This window comes from Mastomys coucha, unplaced genomic scaffold (genome assembly GCF_008632895.1).
Source record: "Mastomys coucha isolate ucsf_1 unplaced genomic scaffold, UCSF_Mcou_1 pScaffold21, whole genome shotgun sequence".
NCBI lineage: Eukaryota > Metazoa > Chordata > Mammalia > Rodentia > Muridae > Mastomys > Mastomys coucha.
Window position 1 is genome coordinate 91,330,223 of NW_022196904.1, and position 22,223 is coordinate 91,352,445.

At 39.9% G+C, this 22,223-nt stretch overlaps 1 protein-coding gene across 4 annotated transcripts in view; it reads left to right on the plus strand.

Moving 5' to 3' along the window:
• Stim1 (stromal interaction molecule 1) overlaps window positions 1-22,223 on the plus strand; it is a 191,792-nt gene that overhangs the window by 92,577 nt on the left and 76,992 nt on the right. For 3 of the 4 annotated variants that reach the window (XM_031387678.1, XM_031387679.1, XM_031387680.1), the window contains one exon: window positions 13,722-13,852. In XM_031387678.1, coding sequence (XP_031243538.1) covers window positions 13,722-13,852 — 131 coding nt within the window. Of the gene's footprint in view, window positions 1-13,721; window positions 13,853-22,223 lie in introns of those variants that run through there. The other variant, XM_031387681.1, reaches the window with a different exon arrangement.

A 22,223-nucleotide genomic window follows, 5' to 3' on the forward strand; every position in this document is an offset into this window, starting at 1 on the left:
AGGCAGGAGGCTGACTTTCCTTGAAGTTTTCACCTCAAATACCGCCATCACGCAGGTGTCCGTGGCAAGTACAACTAAAGAACATAGTAATAATCAAATGCTTATTATATTCTATATTTGAATTGAAGTAGTTTGTGTGTATCAGTTTGTTTAATTCTCATACCCCATGAAGTAGACACTATATTCTCTTTATTTTACAGATAGAAACAGAGGCAGAAAATTCAAATAAATGTTTTAGATTATAATAGAACCACCAGGCCTTAAAAAGCATAAATATAGATTAGAGATGCCTAATCAAGCCTTAATGGTCAGTGTAGAGAAGCTCCTAAGAAGTAGAAAAGGCCTGATTAGAATATTGACATTTGAGTAGAAATTTGTCAGGCATGGAATGAGGTAAGGTTCCTGTAGGCAGAAGAAACCTTAAAAAGCCAGCAACTGAACCTTGCTCTTTTATGAAATGGAAAGTAATTGGGATGGTGGGAATGTAGGGTGTATGTGAGTGGCAGGAGGGAAGGGTAATGGAGCAACCCTTATGTTAGCTACCGAGCATTTGAAGCCTTGAAAAAATGTCCATGAGGCAATCAGTGAATGCTAAAAGATGCCTTGGGCGGTGGTGGCTCACGCCTTTAATCCCAGCACTGGGAGTCAGAGGCAGGCGGATTTCTGAGTTCCGGGCCAGCCTGGTCTACAGAGTGAGTTCCAGGACAGCCAGGGCTACACAGAGAAACCCTATCTCAAAAAACCAAGAAAAAAAAAGATGTCTTGGGATGAGAGCTAGCTTTGTGTCCTAAGCTGATCTTAAACTTGGGTCAGGCCTTTTGCCTCAGCTTTTGAAGGTCTTAAATTATGCACTATCATACTTGACATGCAATAACTATTATTATATCAAACTCTTTGAAATACTATTATAGGACTTTAGAATTTCATCAATGAAGATGTGTTTTAGAAATAAAAATTTACAGCTGGAGAAATTGCACATCGGTTAAGAGCAATGGTTCTTCCAGAGGACCCAAGTTTGGTTCACAGCATCCATGTCAGGCATTTTACAAGCACCTGTAACTCCAGTTCCAGGGATTCTGACATCTACTCTGGCTTCTTTGGGAACATGCATACACTTGCTATACACTCATGTATATACAAACACATAAATCAAATTAAATCTTTAGAAAAAAATAAGACTTCACTGAAATCACTGTAGATTTACATGCATTTCTAAGTAGCATGGAGACATAACTGGGGAACATTATAATTTTTCTCCACAGTGTCAATTTGGAAAAAAATGTAATATAATATTACTACCAGGATATTGGCATTCATACACTCTACTGATCTTGCTCAAGTTTCTTGTACAGAGTGTGTATGTGCACATGCATATCCAAAAAGAATTTTTTTTTCTGTAGAACAAATTCTAGTAAATTTAAATTTCAGAAAAATTATGATTACTTGATAAGGGATAAGTCTGAAAGAAACTGAAACCAACGAGATCATTGAGGAGATTTTTATGTCTCTCTAGGGCACTGAAGCCTCCACTATGCTCTCTTGATTGGCATGGCCTTTGCAGTAGAGGCCTGCCCTTCAGAATAGTTCTGACTGTGGGGATGAGGAAGCAGGTCTGTAAGGAGGCTTAGGCATACTTCATTCTGGATGGTCCTCACTCATTAGGAATTCTGCCACATACTGAGAAAGGTTTGGTAAAGAAAGTCACTCTTACGCTGTAACTGCTTCTTAGAGTTATCATCTTGAATGCAAAGCTTTCCAACAGATGCTCCTGGCTGTTATCTCCCAGGAGGAGATTGAGGGTCCACTGACTGTTTATTGCTTGAGTAGAAGTTTGTGTGGGATAGAAAAGTAATGTGACTCTCTCCTTAGTTCTGCTCTCTTGGGGAGGTTAGTAATGTGTTCTCTGGTGATACAGTGAACAGCACATCCAGGAGATTTGAGTCCATCTTCCTATTGCTATGGAAACTGGAATCCAGATTTTTTTTTACCCCATGCTGTGGTGTGTGCTTGATTCCTCAGTCTTAATGTCTTCAAGGCATTTGTTACTGTGCTTTTGGTACTTGATAGTTGCTGGAACCAGCCTCATTTCTAAACCTGGAAGGTGTATAATCCACCGGTGTGTTTGTGTGTGTGTGTATGGAATATATATATATATATATATATATATATATATATATATATATATATATATATATATATATATATTTATATTCCACTGATAGGCTAAACATGTTTTGTTAGCACTGTGCACTGTCCTTATCTGGGCCTGTTCTTAGGTCCCTAACACATTTATAAAACTTTTCTCAGTAGAAATCTGTCTTGAGTTGTCTCTAATTATGTTTTTGGATATCCCAGACTCTTAACGAGTGTTGGCTAGGGCACAAGAATGTTGGGTCAGCCTCCAAGTCAGAGAACTTGGGGTAGTTTTTGAACAAGTGTGTTGATTTAATTCCTCTGAGACTAGCCTTTTTTCTTGGCATAGACAGCTTTAGCATATAAAGACCTGTGGCTTGTGGTACCCCAAAGCTGGGAAAAGCAAATCTTCAAAGAATATATACAACTTTAAGTTATTCTTACATCAGAAACTGTGTTGCCTAGTGCTTGGCTAGATACAGGGGAACACTAGAAAAATCAAAGGCTGCTCTTGTAAAGAACACGGAGAACTGACAAATGAACAACTAACATTGATGTAGGGTTAGTGCTTTTCAAAGAACCTTGCTGATTTTTCAGATAAAACTAATCCTGCGTAATAGGAGCTGATGCTTGTAATCCCAGTACTTAGGGAGCTGAGAGAGAATTACCATGAGATACATATTGAGTTCAAGCCTGGGATACATAGTGAGTTGAAGGCTACCTATGACCCTGTCTCAAGCAAACAAACACATAAAGAAAGCAAGTAACAGGGTGGGGAGAAAGAGAGGAAAATGAATTCTTAGGCAAACTAGTCAATGTGTATGAAAGTTAGAATTTAAAGATGCACATTTGCCATTTCTGTAATTCAGAATGTATTTCAGGAATTCAGAGGGTAAGCATACAGGGGACCCTGGGAGTCAGAAAAGGGTTTTATTAGTTTGACTTCCTAGTGCCTTTAACTAGCTTGACTAGTTCTGATTTCAACAAGTTGTTGCTTAAAAGTGAAAAGCTGAAATGGATATTTCAGTGTGTGAGCACTGAACTGGGGACAGATATTTTTAAACCAGTCAGGAAGGACACAGAGACAAAAGCCAGGAAAATGGGCTGCTTAGCAGTAGTTACAGTCCTGAGAGACTGAGGAGAAGGCAAAAGCAATTAGAATGCAGAAGAACCCAGGACACTAAGGTCATGGCCTGCTTGGTAGGGACTCCCTGTAGGGATTAAGCATTTTCTTTTTGAAGGAGGCTTTTTTTTTTTTTTTAATGTACCCATAAAACTTTATTTGTAAAACAGGCTACAATCCACTTATGGTTTATGGCTTCAGCTTGATCACTCTGTTCTTTTTTTTCTTTCTTTCTCTTAATTAGATATTTTCTTTATTTACATGTCATATGATATCTCCTTTCCTGATTTCCCCTCCAGAAAAAAAAAAGAAAAAAAAACTAACCCTAAAACCCTTTTCCCTCCCCTCTCCCTCTGCTCACCAACCCACCCTCTCCTTCTTCCTGGCCCTGGCATTCTCCTACACTGGGGCACAGAATGAAGAACCAAGAGCCTCTCCTCCCCTTGATGACCGACTTGGACATCCTCTGCTATACATATGCTGCTGGAGCCATTAGTCCTACCATGTGTACTCTTTAGTTGGTGGTTTAGTGTCTCGGAGCTCTGAGGGTACTAGTTAGTTCATATTGTTGTTTGTCCTAAGGGGCTGCAAACCCTTCAGCTCCTTGGGTCCTTTCTCTAGCTCCTTCATTGGGGACCCTGTGCTCAGTCCAATGGATGGCTGTGAGCCTCTACTTCTGTATTAGTCAGGTACTATCAGAGCCTCTCAGGAGACAGCTATATAAGGCTCCTGTCAGCCAGCACTTGCTTGTATCCACAATAGTGTCTGGATTTGATGATTGAATATGGGAAGGATTCCCAGGTGGAACAGTCTCTGGATTGTCCTTCCTTCATTCTCTGCTCCATACTTTGTCTCTGCAACTCCTTCCATGGGTATTTTGTTCCCCTTTTTAGAAGGAACGAAGTATCCACACTTTGGTCTTCCTTCTTCGTGAGTTTCTTGTGGTTTGTGGATTGTACTTTGGGTATTCTGATCTTCTGGGCTAATATCCACTTATCTGAGAGTACATACCGTGTGTGTTCTTTTGTGATTGAAGTGAAGAAGGCTTCTTGTGAGAGCAAAGTTTGAAGAAAAAAGAGGCGAGGAAGAATGTAAATGTAGAGGCTAAGGAGTCACCTAGTGAGGCTTTCTCATCCAGTGGAGGATTAGGTTTACTTCTTTTTGCTTAGAGGTGTCTTCTTTTGTTCTTGGTCCTCTTCCCTCTTACACAATGTGCCAGGACTAAGTATTCTTCTCTAGTGACCTGTCAAATTGTTTTTAAAACCTAGCGAGAAAGGAACTTTTAGTCACTTTTTATCAGAGAGTAAATTGGTGGTCAGCGTTTGGATTAGATCTTTCCAGATACTTGGTGCCTTTTTCAAAGCATTGTAATACCGGCACACAAAGATTGCAAAGTAGCTAGAGGAAATTGTATTCAAAAGCAAAGCAATTGTACAGATCAGAATTCTCTGTAACCAAGCAGTCAATCACTTGAGTAAGAAAGTACTTAAGGGCCCTAGTTATTGTTTGGGGCTTCCTTTTATGGTCTAAGAGAGTTTGGTTATTAGGTGGCACAACCACTGTAGTTCTCTATTTTGATTGACATACTGCATACTGACAACTCTCACCCCCACAATGTACGATCTCTGTCTACATCACCCGAACTCCTCCTCATAAATCTCTCTTTCACTTTTTTGTTTTGTGACTCACTAAGATTAACCAGGGCCATCTTTGAAGCTGCAATACTAGAGCTATCTATAGAACCTGTTACTCTCAGCAATGGGTATGTAACTGATGACAGTGGTTCACCCTTTCTTAGAATCTAGCAATGACTGAGGCTCTGAGGTAAAGAGCAGTGTCTCATGAGCCCCACTCCTTTCCTTGACTTATTGGGTCTTATGTGGGCCCAGTGCAGGCTACAATTGTTAGGAATTAATAGTTAACCAAGTCTACAGAATAGCATTTTGTAGCCCTTCACTCTATTTTCTGGCTTTTAAAAACTTTCTGGACTCTCTTCATGAATGTTCTCTGAGCTTTAAAGGGGCTGGTATAAATGTTTATGGCTGGACCCACAATCATTGCTTAGTTTTTGCATCTTGAGCAGCCAGGATTCTCTGCATTCACTGCCCTTCAGTATAGGGAGAGCCTTCTCTGATTTAGGCTGGGAACAGCTTTTGTCTATGTGTATAAGCATAGGTATTTAAAAGACAGTTTGCTGACATGTCAATTTAGCTAAATATCAACAATAAGTTTATAGCTTGAGCCTGTGACCTCTCTAGACCTGGGTTGTTAGCTGTGCTTACAGTACTAGGCATAGGATGTCCATGTACCTCCTTGACTCTACCTCTCAAACAGGCCTTAAATGCAATCATAGGGAAGTTGGTAATGCCTACCACAGTCAAGCCCTTATTGTGCTGGTGAGCATATATTGCCTGGCAACGTTAGTTTTGAGATGGAATCTTATTGTTGGCTGGCCTGGAACTTGCTATGTAGACTAGGCTGGTTAACTTGTGGTGATTCTCTTGGCCCTTCTTCCCAAATGCTCAGATTATAAGTGTGTACCACTGTGCCTAGATAATACATCAGATATCAAGTTACTATGCTGAATTCTTACAGGCTTTCATTGCCTGGATTACCCTCCCTCCCTTCTGTTCCCACTCTCTTTGATCTGTACTTTAAGTCCATGCGTGTGTGTGCATGTGTGTGCGTGTTTGTGTGTGTGTCTGAGTGTGTGTGTGTGTTCTCATACCATTGTGAGGAAGGTGGAGGTTGGCATCAAGCTGACTTCTTCAATTACTTCTCTGACTTTATTTTTTGAGATAGTGTCTTTCCCTGAACCTGGGAACTTCCATTTTCAGCTAGGGTGGCTGGCCAATAAATCCCCAGGATTCACCTGACTCCTGAGGTTTAGGGTCACAGGCACATGCTACCACACCCATCTTTTTGTGTAGATGTTAAGGATCTGATCCAATATCCTCACACTTGTACAGCAAGCACTTTACTGAGCCATCTCCTCAACCCCTCTTTCTTAAGTATTTTTGTGAGCAAGTACTGTGTTTATTCATTTCTGTTTGAATATTTTCATTCAATAATTTCTTGTGGGAATTCATTTGTTCATTTGACAGATGTTTATTTAAGCCTAACCTTGGTGCTTAGACTTTGCTAAGTTCTAAGTATTGGCTTGAAGCCAGGAGTCAGCCAAGAATAAGATATCCAATATTCCTGCTACCATGGAACTCAGTATTTAGTGGAGAAGACAAGTAATTACAATAGAAAAAAGTAAATGAAAAGTATCTGTTGCTCTTGACATATTATGTGGCTAATGCAGTTTGGGAGGGGGAGGGTATGACAGGAAAGATTTTTGAAGTAAAAAATGTTTAACCAGAGAAAGACAGCCTGAGTTAGGATTTGCAAATTAAGGAAGAATGAAGAGTCTTTTATAGATGAAGAATTCTGTGTAGTTTTCAGCCTGGACTGAGTGTTACCATTACTGAGTACACAACAAGAGTATATGTTCCTGGGAAGAGCGAAGTATGAAAATATGATGTAGTACAGCTTCTCTTTCTCTCTCTCTCTCTGTGTATATGTATATGTGTGTATATATATATGTGTATATATATATATATTTAATATATATTTAAGACAGGGTCTCACTACATAGTTCCACCTGCCTCTTCCTCCCAAGTGCTGAAATTAAATGTATGATCCGCCATACCCTCTCTTGATATATCTACTTTAGAAAAAGTTTGACTTCTTTCTTTCTTTTCTTTTCTTTTTCTTTTTTTGGTTTTTCAAGACAGGGTTTCTCTGTATAGCCCTGGCTGTCCTGGAACTCACTCAGGCTGGCCTCGAACTCAGAAATCCGCCTACCTCTGATAGTTTCTTTTTTATTAACTAATTATTTTATTTATTTACATCCCAAATGTTGTTCCTATCCTCCATCCCCTTCACTTCTGAGAGGGTGCCCCCACAGGTATCCCCCAGCCCTGGGGCATCATGTTTCTATAGGATTAGGTTCATCCTTTCCCACTGAGGCCAGACAAGGCAGCTCCCAGGGGTTCAGGTTAGTTGGTTTACCTTGCTAAAAAGTCAAACATACTCCTTTCATGTACTCAAGCACTTCCACTTCTAGATACTCAAGGCAAATACAAGTATATCTTCATTTAGATACATGTGTGCAAGTGTTCATAGTAGCTTTGTATCAGGAAAAGAAGACTTGTGAGCAGATAAGGAAATGGTGGTATATCTATTTAATAGAATGCCACTTGAAAATTAGAACAGGTTATTCTCTGGTGGGGGAATATGATTTAATCTTATGCATGCTAAGTGAAAATATCTACACACAGGGCTGAGAACATAGCTGTATAATAGAGATGTTACTTAGTACACACAATACCCTGGATTAATTCTCCAGCACCAGAAAAACAAGCAAGCAAGCAAGCAAACAAACAGGAAGAATTTTGAAGTTTATTTTAAGAATAATGAGAAGGAAGGCTGGGGAAAAGGTTCGGAGGTTGTGAATGCTTAGGATCCGAGTTTAGTTCTTAGCACCCATGTCATGTGGCTCACAGTAGAGAATCATTCTGAAATCTTGGCTAGCCTGGAACTTGCTATGTAGAATAGGCTGGCCTGGAACTTGTGGTGTTCCCCCTACTTCTCTGTCCTGGATGCTGGGATTATAGGCATTTGCCACCACTCTGTTTTTGATAAATGACCCCTGGGAGAGAAGTAAGCTTGGTTGGAGTTTTGAAACTGGGGTTATTACTGTCAGTGCTGCTTGGAAAAGTGAAAACAGTGCCAGTTTTGTTCAGAAGAAAGGCTCTAAAGCTCTTCTGAATTCCTGCCTCCTGCTGAGAAGAACTGGGTCTCTTCTTGGACATGAGGACATGGTGTTCTAATAAGTGTAGGGACATCTTTCAAATTGGCTGGGTTGTACACATCCGAGTGACCTGATCTTTCTCCTTGGTGGCTAGACTTGCTATGTGTTTCACTGGGGACCTTTCCCCTCTCAACACTAAATCTGTATCCATAGTCTTCATGTCTCTATTCAGTCCATTCATCTGCTCTCCCCTGCTCCATCTCCACTTTCGTTTCCCTGTAACTTTATCTCTCAAACTTCTGGTTCCTGGCCAGATCTGAGAGTCTTCCCAGGGTTAATGCTCTCAGTCTTAAACTTTAGATCTCTTTCTCAGGGCGAGGGCTTATCCATTCATTCAGTTAGCCAGCCAGCATTTGCTGATTTCGTGCTTGACATGGAGAATGTTAGCAGCGATGACAGACTGGACTCTTGGGAATAAAATGAGTTAAACTTGGTTCTTGCCCTTTTCTGGATGTGGCATGTGAACAACTCAGAACATGAAAATTCATATACTGGAACTATGTACAAAGTGCTTTGAAGCATGGAACAGTGAGCAGTAAATGACTAACTCTGCCTTGGGGAGAGAAAGAGATTTGGATGTTTGGGAAAGAACTTTGAATTTCCTCTGCCATCGTTAAGAATAGTAAGAGGCTGCTTATGTCTTGCAGGACTCGGTTCTCTCATTCTATCATGTTAGCTCCAGTTATCAAACTCTGATTTCTCTCCTTAAGATTGAGGAGTGAAACTGAAAGTTTTTTAACCTTGGCTTGACCTTTCTTATGACCAGCCCCTATCCTGATGCTGCCTAGAGGTTGTGTTAGTATATGCCATTAGCAGATAAAGATACCCTTATCATTTTGAAAAATTACAAGGATTTTAGGAGATGTTTGCCTGAAAACAGCAATGAAGATTAATATGTATACATATATGTAAATACATGCTGTATTCAAGGGACATAATTTAATAAAGCTCGGCTTCATGGAGAAGATTGATGGCTATCTGAAGGAAAAGCACCTGGAACTGGAGTTAACAAATAGTTCTCAGTATCCATGTTGGTGCTGGGAATCAAACCGCAGTCCTCTGGAAGAACAGCTAGTGTGCTTAACTGGTGAGCTTTCTTCCCAGCTCCCCAAACCCCTTTAAGTCTTATTTTGAATTCCAGACTGACTTGAAACTGGAGGTGAGCCGCTTTCTGGCATTCTATAATTATAGGCTTGAGTAATAGTACCCAACATGACATTTTCTTGAAACTGAATAAGGAAACTTACTGAATAAGTTGTTTTACTTGAAGGAAAACAACTGATAATATCTGCTGCCAATAGTAAAATCTCAATTTTAAGTGAAAATTAAGTTTCTGAAAATTATATCAGTCACTGTGTGTTTGACAGCTTTTCTGATTAAATCAGTGGTGACATTAATGATTATGATTATTTTGATATTGTCTAAATAGAATGTGTCAACATTTGAATATTCTGTATAACCTAGAACGAAGAGTTTCCAAATGAGCTGTGTATCATATTACAAATCATGCATGTATAAAAGATTTATTCAGGGGCTGGAGAGATGGCTCAGCGGTTAAGAGCACTGACTGCTCTTTCAGAGGTCCTGAGTTCAATTCCCAGCAACCACATGGTGGCTCACAACCATCTGTAATGGGATCTGACGCCCTCTTCTAGTGTGTCTGAAGACAGCTACAGTGTACTCATATACTTAAAAATAAGTAAATATTAAAAACATTAAAAAAAGATTTATTCAAAGTACAAAATAGACCAATGAATATGAATGTTACAGAGTTCAACAGGTTTATCCATATAGTTTCAGATTTCACATTGCAGGTTGTCTTAAATTAACCCTGAGCACATGTCAAGTTTAGATACAAAAGCAGGGAATAGCCATAGTTTTTATCTGGAAAGCTATTAAGATTCCCCTGCCCCTTTCCAACTATATGTCTGTGTTTGGATCCTCAGTGAAAGCTATATTACAACAGCTTAAATATGGAAGTAGATACAAAAATGTAAAACAGTCCTCACTTTCTCATGAAGATGTTTTCAGAAAACATTTTTATAGTCTCATATATCTAGGCAGTTCTAAATACAATGTAGCTAAGGATAACCTTGAACTTCTGATCTTTCTGCTTCTCCCTCCCAAGTGCTGAGATTGTAGACTTTGTGCACTCTACCAACTGAACTGCATTTCCCAGCCCAGAAAACATAGTTAGTTTTCATTAAGCATGCTGTTTTCCTTCGCTTGTTAGGGATATTCTGTTCTCTAATTAATATCTAAGCATAAAGATTTGTTTTAATATCTCTTTTCTTTTTTTGTATTTACCTGTTTACTTATTTCTTTTCTTCTTTCAGATTTCAGTTTTATGTAGCCTTGAGCTCCCTGTATAGCTGAGTTGCTTTTACATTGCTGATCCTCCTGCCTCCACCTCCCAAGTTTTTGTTAAGATTGCCACCACCCCTGATTTCTTTAAAAAAAAAAAATGATTATATTGTATATATGTATGGTGTATGTGTGTGTGTGCATGTGCACACATGCAAGCATATGTCCAGGCTTACATATGCCATGGCTCGTATAGAGACCAGATGTGAAACTTACAGAATTTAATTTTCTCTGTTCCCTGTGAAATCTGGGAATTGAACTCAGGCTTACACAGCCAGCAGTTTTATCTATCTTGCTGGCCCTCTGATAGACACCAGATAAATATCAAACAGTTCTTTGGTATTAAAAAGTTTGGGTGTGGTGGTGCAAACCTTTAATCCTAGCACTTGGGAGGCAGAGGCTGGCAGATCTCTGTGAGTTCAAGACCAGCCTGGACAATCAGGACTGTTAAACAGAGAACCCCTGTCTCAAAAAAATATACAGAGATCCTGAGACTAAAAGTTCAAGAACTTGGGCCTTGACCTTCTTTTTGCTTCTAGTTATTTTCCTTTGTTCTCCTAGAGTTAATAGTAAGGTATTCTTTAAAGAATCTTTTTTAAACGGAGCATCTTATCAAGAAATTAGATTTTGGTTGCTGCTAGGGATGTGCTGACCTTAATTCGTGGAGATCACAGTCAAGCGGCATAATATTAAAAAGACAGTTGTAGCACTGTGTGGTAAATGTTACTAGTAGATGCAAATAAATGTGGAGGGAGTTCAGGTCATTGTTAGAGTCTTACAGTGAATCAGTTGTCTATTCACTTAGAACAGGCTTCTTAAATCTTTCCCACATGTAACCTCTTTTTGCTTGAGATAGTTTATGTAACTCTAGGTATACAAGTGTACAAAGCTAGAATTCTACTTCACACCTCTAATTCCAGCTTAGGGAGACAGAAACAGTAGGATGCCTGGGGCCAGCTGGCCATCTAGCCCAGCAGAATTGGTGAAGATCAGTTTCAGTGACAGACTGTCTCAAAAACTAAGGCTTACGCTTGTAATTCCTAGAGGTAGAGGTAGGCAAATCCTTTTGAGTTTGAGGCCATCCTGGTCTATATAATGAGTTCCAGATTAGCCAAGCTACATAGCAAGATCTTATCTCATCCCTTCTCCCTACCAAAGTCTGAAATCTGAGCTGAGGTATTTTCAGGCAAGTGTTCCTTGATGTTGTGTGGTGTGATGGCCTACACTAAGCAAAGTCAGCATGCAGTGTGTTCAGAGCCAAGGCTACACAATCCAGCATGGTAACTTCAGATTCATTATGCATTTTATTTTGAATTAATTTTTGGTCATTGCATGTTCAGAGCCTTTTTCTCTTACCACCTTTTGCTTTTCAACTCCTACATTCAGTTATGTAACCAACAATTTAAGAAGCTGTGACGTAAGTGACAGGGCTAGTCACTCACATACAGAGAGAACTGAGGCTGCTTTGACTCTTCTAATTCTGTCAGGAAAAGTCAGTTATGTGAAGATGGAAATTATTCACCGCTGATCAGGAAGAAAGAAAGAATACTGGAAATGTATTGAATATCAGATTGATTATTTTCAAGTTAAATTTTTAATGTAATGACAGGATCTCATGTCATCTAACCAAGCTTTGTTTTCTCTAAGTAATCAAGATTCCCAGTACTCCTGATTCTGTTATTATGCCTGGGCAACACCATGCCTAGTGTGAGAGGTGCTTTAATACAGTTTAATGTAATTCTCACAAAAAGTACATGTAGCAGATTATTACTTCATTTTACAGATGAGAAAAGGAGGCACAAAGTAGTTCCACCACTTGTCTAATGTTACTTAGTTTAGAGTTGATTAAGGATGGGATTTTGGTGTATGTGTTTTTTTTTTTTTTAAGATTTATGTATTTATTATATGTAAGTACACTGTAGCTGTCTTCAGACACACCAGAAGAGGGTGTCAGATCTTGTTATGGATGGTTGTGAGTCACCATGTGGTTGCTGGGATTTGAACTCAGGACCTTCAGAAGGGCAGTCAGTGCTCTTAACTGCTGAGCCATCTTTCCAGCCCCAGTGTATGTGTTTTTTGACATTTAATTCTGGATTCTTTCATTGTAAGTAAAAAATGTATTGATAAATGAGTGGATCTCTTATGGTATTTCAGATGGCTGTGGGAAGCTTGCCTGTGTGGAAGACACAGAAAAGGTCTCAGGGAAGATGAAAAGACAGCTTAGGAAATGCTCAGATGAAGGAGTTATTTGTAAATTTTGGCTGACATGGTTTTCTGGATACAATTCTAACACTATGTGGGGCATCAAACTTTTGTCCTCTCTTAACTTCATCTCCTTAATCCTCTGCTAGAGGTTGCCAGCAGCAAAGGTCACTTGTCTGCTCAGGTTACATATCAGAGCCTGTTGGTAGGAATACAAACGTCTTGCAGTTGCCATAGGTCTTTGGGGAAAGTGCCGGTGACCTTAGGGAATGTCCAGCCTCAAGGCCTTTGGTCACTAGAGCCTGGTTAACTACTTCCATTATTTTAAAAAGCCTCCTAAATCTGCATAATACTTGTGAAAGCATTATATGTACCTTGAGTGACAAAGTAAGAGACTCAGAGGAAGGGATCCTGTGGGTAGGCTATAGCAGGACTACGGGTAAGTTTGGAGAGACTGGACTGGAGGACAGGAAGGACAATAAAAGTCACCTGCCTTTATTGATATTCGAGGTTTCCCTAGATAGGCTATGGTTGATGTTATATGTGTTTCTAATGACAAAGTAAACAAAAAGGAAAACTATGACATTTACTTAGACATTTGAATTGCTCTAGTGCTAAAAACATTACATGGATTTACATTTGTTTATTTGACCAATAATTATATTTAAAATAATGTATTTCCTTTATTATTACTGAGTACAACCTTTTTTCCTGTATATATTGTCCCTTTGGTTTTCCACTCTAACTTGTAAGTTAGCTCTTTGTGCTGTTGCTGGTGTCCTAGAGTAGGCCTAGTCCTAAATTAGCCTTGCCTGCTGGAGAGCTATTAGAATGATAAAGCATTGTTTCTGTATGGGAAGCACAACACAGTTTCCAAGAGATGGGTAAAGATTGGATGATACACTTCTGTCACTGTATATGTAGTTGATTAAAATGCTTCTATGAGGAGTCAGGAGCTGGAAGCTAAGATTGCTGACACAAGAGGCTGGTGGGGGCTGAGTGCTGTCTCTGAGTAATGTTGTCCCTTGGTTTTCCATATAGAGTTTTGCCGGATTGACAAGCCCCTGTGCCACAGCGAGGATGAGAAGCTCAGCTTTGAGGCCATCCGCAACATCCATAAACAGATGGATGATGATGCCAATGGTGATGTGGATGTGGAAGAAAGTGATGAGGTAATCTTTCTTACCTTCTGTGGCTCTTCTCTCTCTGTGTGAAAGGATCCCTGAAAGCTGCCTAGACTGATCTGTTTGGAGAGACGGCCTCTGCTTGTTGGCTTCTAGGAATTAATTCCCACCAAGTGGGATGATGCCCAGCAGAACAGGTCTCTGTTTGCTGATTGGTGGATAGCATAACACTGACTTAACTATTTGGAAGGGAAGGGGCTTCCTCCCTTGGTCTCTAGTTCCCCTGGGTCTTTAATGTGATCTTGCTGTGGAAAGAGAATGTTAATCTGTATTCAGCCTTCTGTTGGTATGTGAGAAAGAAGGCAAAAATAGTCAGATCTCACCTTTTGGGGTTTTATATTCTTATTTAGGGGAAAGAAGCAAATCTCAGGATGGTCAGTCTATCTTTAAAGACACAGTTTACAGGAGCCAAGAGATAAGAACTAGAGAAAGAAATTTTTTTTTAATTAGATATTTTCTTTATTTACATTTCACATGATATCCCCTTTCTCGGTTTCCCCTCCAAAAAACCAAAAAAAAAAACAAAAAAAAACCCATTCCATTCTCTCCCCCACCCCCACCCCCAGCTCACCAACCCACCCTCTCCCACATCCTGGCCCTGGCATTCTCCTACACTGGTGCATGAAAGAAAACTCTTAAAAAGAGCTGCTTGGGCTGGAGAGATGGCTCAGCGGGTAATAGCACTGACTGCTCTTCTGAAGGTCCTGAGTTCAAATCCCAGCAACCACATGGTGGCTCATAACCACCCGTAATGAGATCTGATGCCCTTTTCTGGTACATCAGCTACAATGTACTTATTTATAATAATAAATCTTTGGGCCTGAGTGAGCAGGGCTGACCTGAACAAACAGAGGTCCTAAATTCAATTCCCAACAACCACATGACGGCTCACAACCATCTATACAGCTACAGTGTACTCATACACATAAAATAAAATAAATAAATCTTAAAAAAAAAAAAAGCGCTGTCTTACTGTTGTACCTTTAGCATTACTATAGTTCCAAGTCAGCAGAGCCCAGAGTAAAAGGTCATCACATAGGAAAGATGTGAAGGTTGTTTTTTAAAGATTTATTTATTATTATAAATAAGTACACTGTAGCTGTCTTCAGAGATACCAGAAGAGGGTGTCAAATCTCATGGGTGGTTGTGAGCCACCATGTGGTTGCTGGGATTTGAACTCAGGACCTTTGGAAGAACAGTCAGTGCTCTTATCTGCTGAGCCATCTCACCAGCCTGATATGAAGGTTTCTTATTTCAAGTTCCACATAAACCAGCAGTTTGTTGAAGCTACTAGGCTATGCTAAATATTCAATAGTCACATAGTATACATTAGGACAGAGAAGCCTAGTCTCTTCTCTTTGTAAATAGTCTACCTTTGAGTTTTGTGTCCAGTTTTGGATTTCACATCATTAGAATGATTTAGAACAGCAAGAGACTGTTCAGAGAGGAGTGTTATGGATGATAAAGACTATAAATGTTAATGAATAGTATCTAGCACAGTTCATTAATATTACATGTCTATTTGTGTCTTTTACTGTGCTAGGTATGGAGACAGGGTAGTAAAAGGACAGATTAAGAGATACACTTTTTTTCTTACTACAGTAAAGAAACTAGAGTCTGGAAAAGAAGCAACTGTTTTCTGGTTGTTGTGGCAAAATATCTGAGAAAACTAACTGAAAGAAGGGAGGATTCACTGTAGCTCACTGTTTGAGAATTGTTTCCAGGCTCGTAGTTAGGCAGACTAATCATTTCAAGGAGCACATGACAGAGCCGAGGTCCCCACATCATGGCAACTAGAAAACAGAGAACAGAAGGTTCTTAGAACAAGATATATCTTCTTAGGTTATACCCATACACACCACTGTATTTCCTACAATCAGGCCCCACTTCTCTATAATACCATCATATTATTAATCCACCAGAACAATAACCCATCGATAAGTCAGAGTCAGAAATAATCATTTCTCAGTGATGAGACTGGTCAATTATCACATTGAACCCCGACATTGAAGTGATATATTTGACTTCAAATACAGAAGGAGTTGAGATTTTGAAAATGACAAATTGGCTGAGCATTGTGGTTCAGTCCTGCACACATTCTGTTCACATACAGCACTCTGGATGTGGAGGAAAGAGGATTAGGAGTTCAAGTTGAGTCTGGCCAAAGCTACGGCTATATTAGACCTTCTTTCTCTAAAGCAAATAATAATGAAAACTGTGGAACTAGTTGTCATTGATTGATCTCTTACTCTATGTGAGACAGCAATGAGCTCTTTACACAGTTACTCTAATTTTCTTAATAGTTTTCGGAAGTTGGTTTTATTATTGGGAAACTGAGATGCTAGAAAGTTTAAACATTTACTTAAAGATACATACTAGATTTGGGCCTTTATCTGATTTCAAAGCCCATGCTGTTATGTATTGTATTGTTTCTTTTATTTTAATTGTTGAACAGGACCAATGTAGGGAAATTAAAAGCCAGTTTTATTCTTCTGAGATAAAGAATTGCTTAATAGTTAGAAAGATTTTATTATAGAGGAGACCGGCTCATTAAATATCGAATCCTCTGTCATTGAAGACAGGGCAAGCAGAAAGCAGCATTCTGCTAATTGATTGGTAGTGGGAATTCTTCTGTAAAGGTGAATAATGTGTAAGGAATTCAAGGATGAAGAAAGGTAAAATTTGAATAGAATAGAAGTGGTAGGGTTCCCTGAGTTGTATAGAACCAGAGTGATATAAGTATGATGTAGTAAGAAGCATAGTGGGTTGGTTTGGTTAAACAAAGGAACCGTGGTAGAAAATCACTGAACTAAAAATTGGCAAGGAAAATGAGGCCTAGATAACCAGGCTGAAGTACTGTATTTATTGAGTCTGTTAATTAGAAGCTAAACAGGCCCAACAACTATGGTCAAGGTATCTAAATTTTTAGTCTTATCTAGAAATATTACTGGCCTTTAGGAGACCAAACAAATAGACCCATGTTCCTGTTAGGGAAGAGGTCTAGAGATAACCTGATTATTGTTCTAGCGTTGCCAGGAGATGGGAGAATGAGCAGCTCAACGACTGAGAAAGTGATGTAATAGGGGCTGGAGAGATGGTCAGAGGTTAAGAGCACTTGTTCTTACAGATGATCAGGGTTTGGTTCTAAGTATCAACGTGGGGGCTTACAACTGTCTGTAACTCTTGTTCTAGGGGATCCAACACCCTCTTGACTGCCACAGGTACAATGCAGGGAAAACACATATTCAAACACATAAAATAAATAAATCTTTTTTTTTTTTTTTGAAAAGTAATATAACAGCTCTTGGGAGGCAGAAGCAGGAGGATCTCTGTGAATTTGAGGCCAGCCTGGTCTAAAGAGTGAGATCCTGTCTCAAAAAATAATGTTGACATAATAAAAAGATCTGCAAACTTCTGGATATCTTTGTCAGTGCTCCTCCCTTTTTCACATTCTGTTGAGTTGCTTTGTCAAAGAGGGAAGGAAGAAAATGTTCTTTCAGAGGAATCCTAGAGGAATGTTACCACAACAAAAATCTCATCAGCACAAACTGCTCTAAAATAACACAAAAGCTGCCACCCACTTTCTCGCACCAGTGGTGAGCTGTTCTTTTTCAGCATAGCTTCTGCCTTGCCTGGGCTGCCCTCTTCTCACTGTGAGAATCAAGCCTCTGTGCTCAGAGGCTAGAGGGCCATTATTGTGCAGCCTCTGGTCACTTGGCATCTGAGACCTAGAGTAAGAAACTAGGAAAGTGTGTGTGCTTCAGTTGTCTAAATGTGTGCGAGACAGAGTGGTGTTCAGGATCTAGTTAGAAAGTTAGGTAGATATAGCAGAGCTGAGGTAATGGATGGTAGGATGGTGTAGAAAAATTCTGGTTGCACTGGTTGTCAAAGACCTCAGATTTTTGTGACCTATCTGAGCATACTTCAGATTACTCAGAAAGTCTCAAAGGATATGCTATTAAAACCTCATTTAAGTCAGGTGTGATGTCACAAGCCCGTGATCCCAGATACTAGGGATCCTAGCTTCCTTGAACTTGATTCCTTCCTAGGAATCAAGGAACTTGAAGGAATCAAGTTCAAGGCCTGCCTGGGCTTACAGAGTTTAGAGTTGGTCTTAGTGAGTGAAAATTAGTAATAGCTTGGGATATATATCACAGTGGTAGTTTGCTAGCATGTATGAAGTACTAGGTTTAATCTTGAGTATACCTTCTCCCAAAGCCCAATTTATTCTGCCTCATACTGGTAAGTTTTTCAGATAACTGAAAGAACTGAAAGGTTTAACTTCAGTGCTAATTTTTAAACATTTTTTCAATGTTTTTGGCTTCATGAATGCTAGGTAACTAATTGCTCTGACTCTGAGCCACATTCCACAACTCATTTTGTTGTGTGTTTTGTTGAGATATGAACAAGCTTCCACTCTGAAGTTTGGGTATGCCTGGCACTGATTATGTAGCCTAAGTAGCCTAGGCTGACCTCAAACTCAAAAGTCCTCCTGATTTTGGCTCCACAGTCCTAGAATTACAGGTGTGAACCACCATGCTTGGCAGGAATGGTGTTTTATTAAGTCAAGGGTTTTACTAAGCTAGCAATGTGGGAACTCCTGATCTGGTAATGAAACTATCTATAAAGGATTTGCTTCAATGTTAGATTATCCTGATAGTCTGAGGTGGATTCTAAAAATACTATCTTACTTTAGTTAGACTAGACTCTTTTTAAAAAACTGTTCTGGTTATATGTGTGGTTGTGTGTGTGTGTGTGTGTGTGTGTGTGTGTGTGTGTGTGTGTGTGTGTGTGGTGTGGTGTGTGTGTGTGTGTGCACACCCACATGTATGTGTACTTAGCGTATGTATGTGGAAGTGAGAGGACAGTTTTCAGGACTTGGTCCTCCCCTTCCTTCCTAAATAAATGAGTTTAAGCTGTTGAACCCAGGCCAGCAGGTGTGACCTGAGCCGTCTTACTGGGACCTTTGTTGGTTTTTTTTCCAGACAGGGCTTTATGTATCCTAGGAGATTTACTGAGAAAGACACCAGTGGTGACTGTTTATGCTTGGGAGAGAAGCAGCAAAGAACTGAGCAGGAAGCAGATCTTTTAAAATGATTTATTCTTTTTTATTTTATGTACATTGGTATTCTGCCTGCTTGTATATGTAAATGAGAATATCTGATCTCCTGGAACTGGAGTTACAGACTGTTTTGAACTGTTATGTGGATGCCGGGAATTGAACTCAGGTCCTTTGGAAGAACAGCCAATACTCTTAACCACTGAGTCATTTCTTTGGCTCCAAGGCAGGTTTTATATAAGGTTTCTTGGTGGGTGTATGGGTTGGTGGGGGCTTTCCAGGGTGGCTAGGGATTGGTGGATTTTGTGGCCCTGATCTTGGACTTTTTTGCTCTCTTTGTAGGGAAGAGCTTGGCCTCCTGTGTCTCAAGGGGTGGGAAAGGCATTACAGGGGTTAGTGTGGGCCATGCTGGCCACTTTTAACTCAAACATAGAAATCACTAATCCAAGCTGGCCTCAAACTTGTGATACTCTTGCCTTGGCCTCCTGAGTACTGGGCTGTCTACCATAAAAAAAAAATAGTCTGTTATACACACCAGATAAATCTTAACAACATTGTGCTGAGTGGAAGAAACCAGTGTGAAAAATTATATGTGAGAACTTTGGCTTGATGGTACATGTCTAAGATCCCAATACTTCTTAGGAGGGCAGGCAGAAGCAAAGATTGTTTCAGGTTTGAGACCAGTCTTATGAACATAGGGAGTTTGTAAGCTATCTTGTATCAAAAAAAAAAAAAAATTATCCTGAGTCCATTTTATGACATTCTGAGAAAGGTAAGTTCACTAAGTCTGTAAAGAAGATCAGTGGAACTCAGGTTTGTGAGTATAGGGAAAGTTTGACAGCAAAGGTTGGTATTATGGAATTTTGGGTATAATAGAATTGCTCTGTGTACACCCAGGTTGTATTATTACAAGTTTAAATATATATTAAAATTCATAGGGCTATATACACAAACTCAAAAACGTATTTAGTCATATTAAATAAAAAATGTTTTCCCTGCGTACTTCCATCCTTATCCATAGAAGCTTCTTTTTGAAATGGTGAATGCTGAGATGCATGGGTGCTCAGGTACTGAGACTAGATGATGGCTGAGTGCTCAGCCCTAAATAGGACATTTACACCACTTCCTCTAAGGCTTGAGGATTGTTGTGGAAGTGGTCAAGGGGGAACTGTAAGAGCCAGCAGACAGAAGAAGGGCTATAAAATGCTGTCTTCCGGGCAGGCCATTGCCATTGTGGTCATGACCTCACTGAAGCTATGACTGCCTACAGTTGGCCTGAGAGATGACTCCATAGGTAAAGGTACTTGTAAAGGCTGTGGAAGCCTGGTAACCTAATTCTATTCCTGGAACCCACATAATGGTGGAAGAGATTGGCTTAAAAAGTTGTCCTCTGACTTCCAAACACAAGTTCCTTTGTATTTACACTGTGGCACCTCACTCCCAACATGCACACACACAGAATCAAAGAAGGTCTTATGAGCCCTATGATGAACTACTATCCACTGGTGGATTCTGGGGGAGGGGCAGTCATTATTCAATATATACTCACTCAGGTGTCCATCAGGCACAAATGGATAGTTCCAAACCTATGGTCATGCAGATGATCTTGGATAAACTTAGTGGGTCTTAAACAACAACAACAACTAGCCAGGCGGTGGTGGCTCACGCCTTTAATCCCAGCACTTGGGAGGCAGAGGCAGGTGGATTTCTGAGGCCAGCCTGGTCTACAGAGTGAGTTCCAGGACAGCCAGGGCTACACGGAGAAACCCCGTCTTGAAAAAACCAAAACAACAACAACAACAACAGCAACAACAACATCCAAAGAAACTAAAAGACTTGAATATGGGAAAGGAACTTAGAGCAAGGAGATGAAAGGGAGATTAGAATAATGGTTTTCAGTAATCAGAATTCATTTCATACATGTCTAAAAACTGTTTTTTCCAGAGTAGTTGATAATAAGGAAGTAGGCATAATAGAGCAAGGGCATGAATTTTTAGGAGCTACTACTTCTCTGCTAGCTAATACATTTTGTTAAAAGGTCTGGCTTCAATAAAAGATCTGAATGAGAGCTAATTTTTTTCTGTATAAATCCTTAAGGCTAGAGGAACTTAAAACACAAAGACACATTATAGCACTGCTAGAGACATACTTAGACTTGGCAGAATAGAGATAGACCTCTTGGGACTGGAGAGATGGTTTACTGGTTAAGAGAACTGGGTTTGATTCCTAGTACCCACATTGCAGTTTTAAACCCTCTGCATGCTAAGTCATGGCAGGCTGTGATTATTGATAGCTGCTATCAAGAACTTGGGCTGTGGAACTAAACCCTGAAGGGAATTATCAGCAAGAGCATTTGTGATAATCCAAAGGCTAGGCAGGAATTCAGACGTGTTGGGAAGTACTATGTAGGAAGAGAAGAGGGGGCTCAGTGCAGTTAGTATGGGCTAATTTGGGCAAAGGAAAGTAGCAGGATTATATGTAAAAGTTATGACCATGATTACTAATAATTGATATTCCTCTTCAGGTGTTGTGTCTCCTTTCCTTATAGCCAGGTAACTGTAGACAAGCTTGTCCTGCCACTAGTCTCTTCCTTACTAACTTCTACCGTATCTACTGCCAGAATCTCCAAAGCTAGATGGTGGTTCTGTGTCTCCTGTGTGGCCTCTTCTTAACATTCCATCCCTTCAGATCTGGCCTTAACTGCTGTTAGATTCTCTAGACACATGTCCTACCACTTTGGTCTGGTTCTGCTCTTACTTGTGTCATAGACATTTCAGACTACTTCCTGGTCCTTTCTCTTCTCAGCAAGTGTTCCCCCCACCCCTTTGTCTGTGACATATTAGCTCTCCTTTGGAATGAGCCAACCACTCAAGCAAAGATGGACAACTTCCTGCAGTGTGCCATCTCAAGTCAGCCACACTGCTGAGTGTGTTGTCATGGTATGATGAGATGGCTGATTTGAAGTTCATTTTGTTGATGGTGCTGATTTTTCTGTTGTTCTTTTGTGTGTTTTAGTGCTGGGGATTATTAGGTCAGTCCATGCCTGGCTATGCCAGGCAGTTGCTTTATCACTAACTGAGACCCCCAGAACCTAATTTGGAATTTTTGCTGTACAGGACAGCTCTCACAAACTATAACTGTAACACCGTATTAGGAAAGGGAGAAAAACCAAAAATTTAGCACCTATTGTGTGCCAGATATCATGCTTGTGACTTTGTATACCTTAAGTTCTGTTAATAATCCTGAAAATAGTTATTCTCTTTAAATAGTTGGGGGAATTACTTCTAAGTGAAAGGCTTT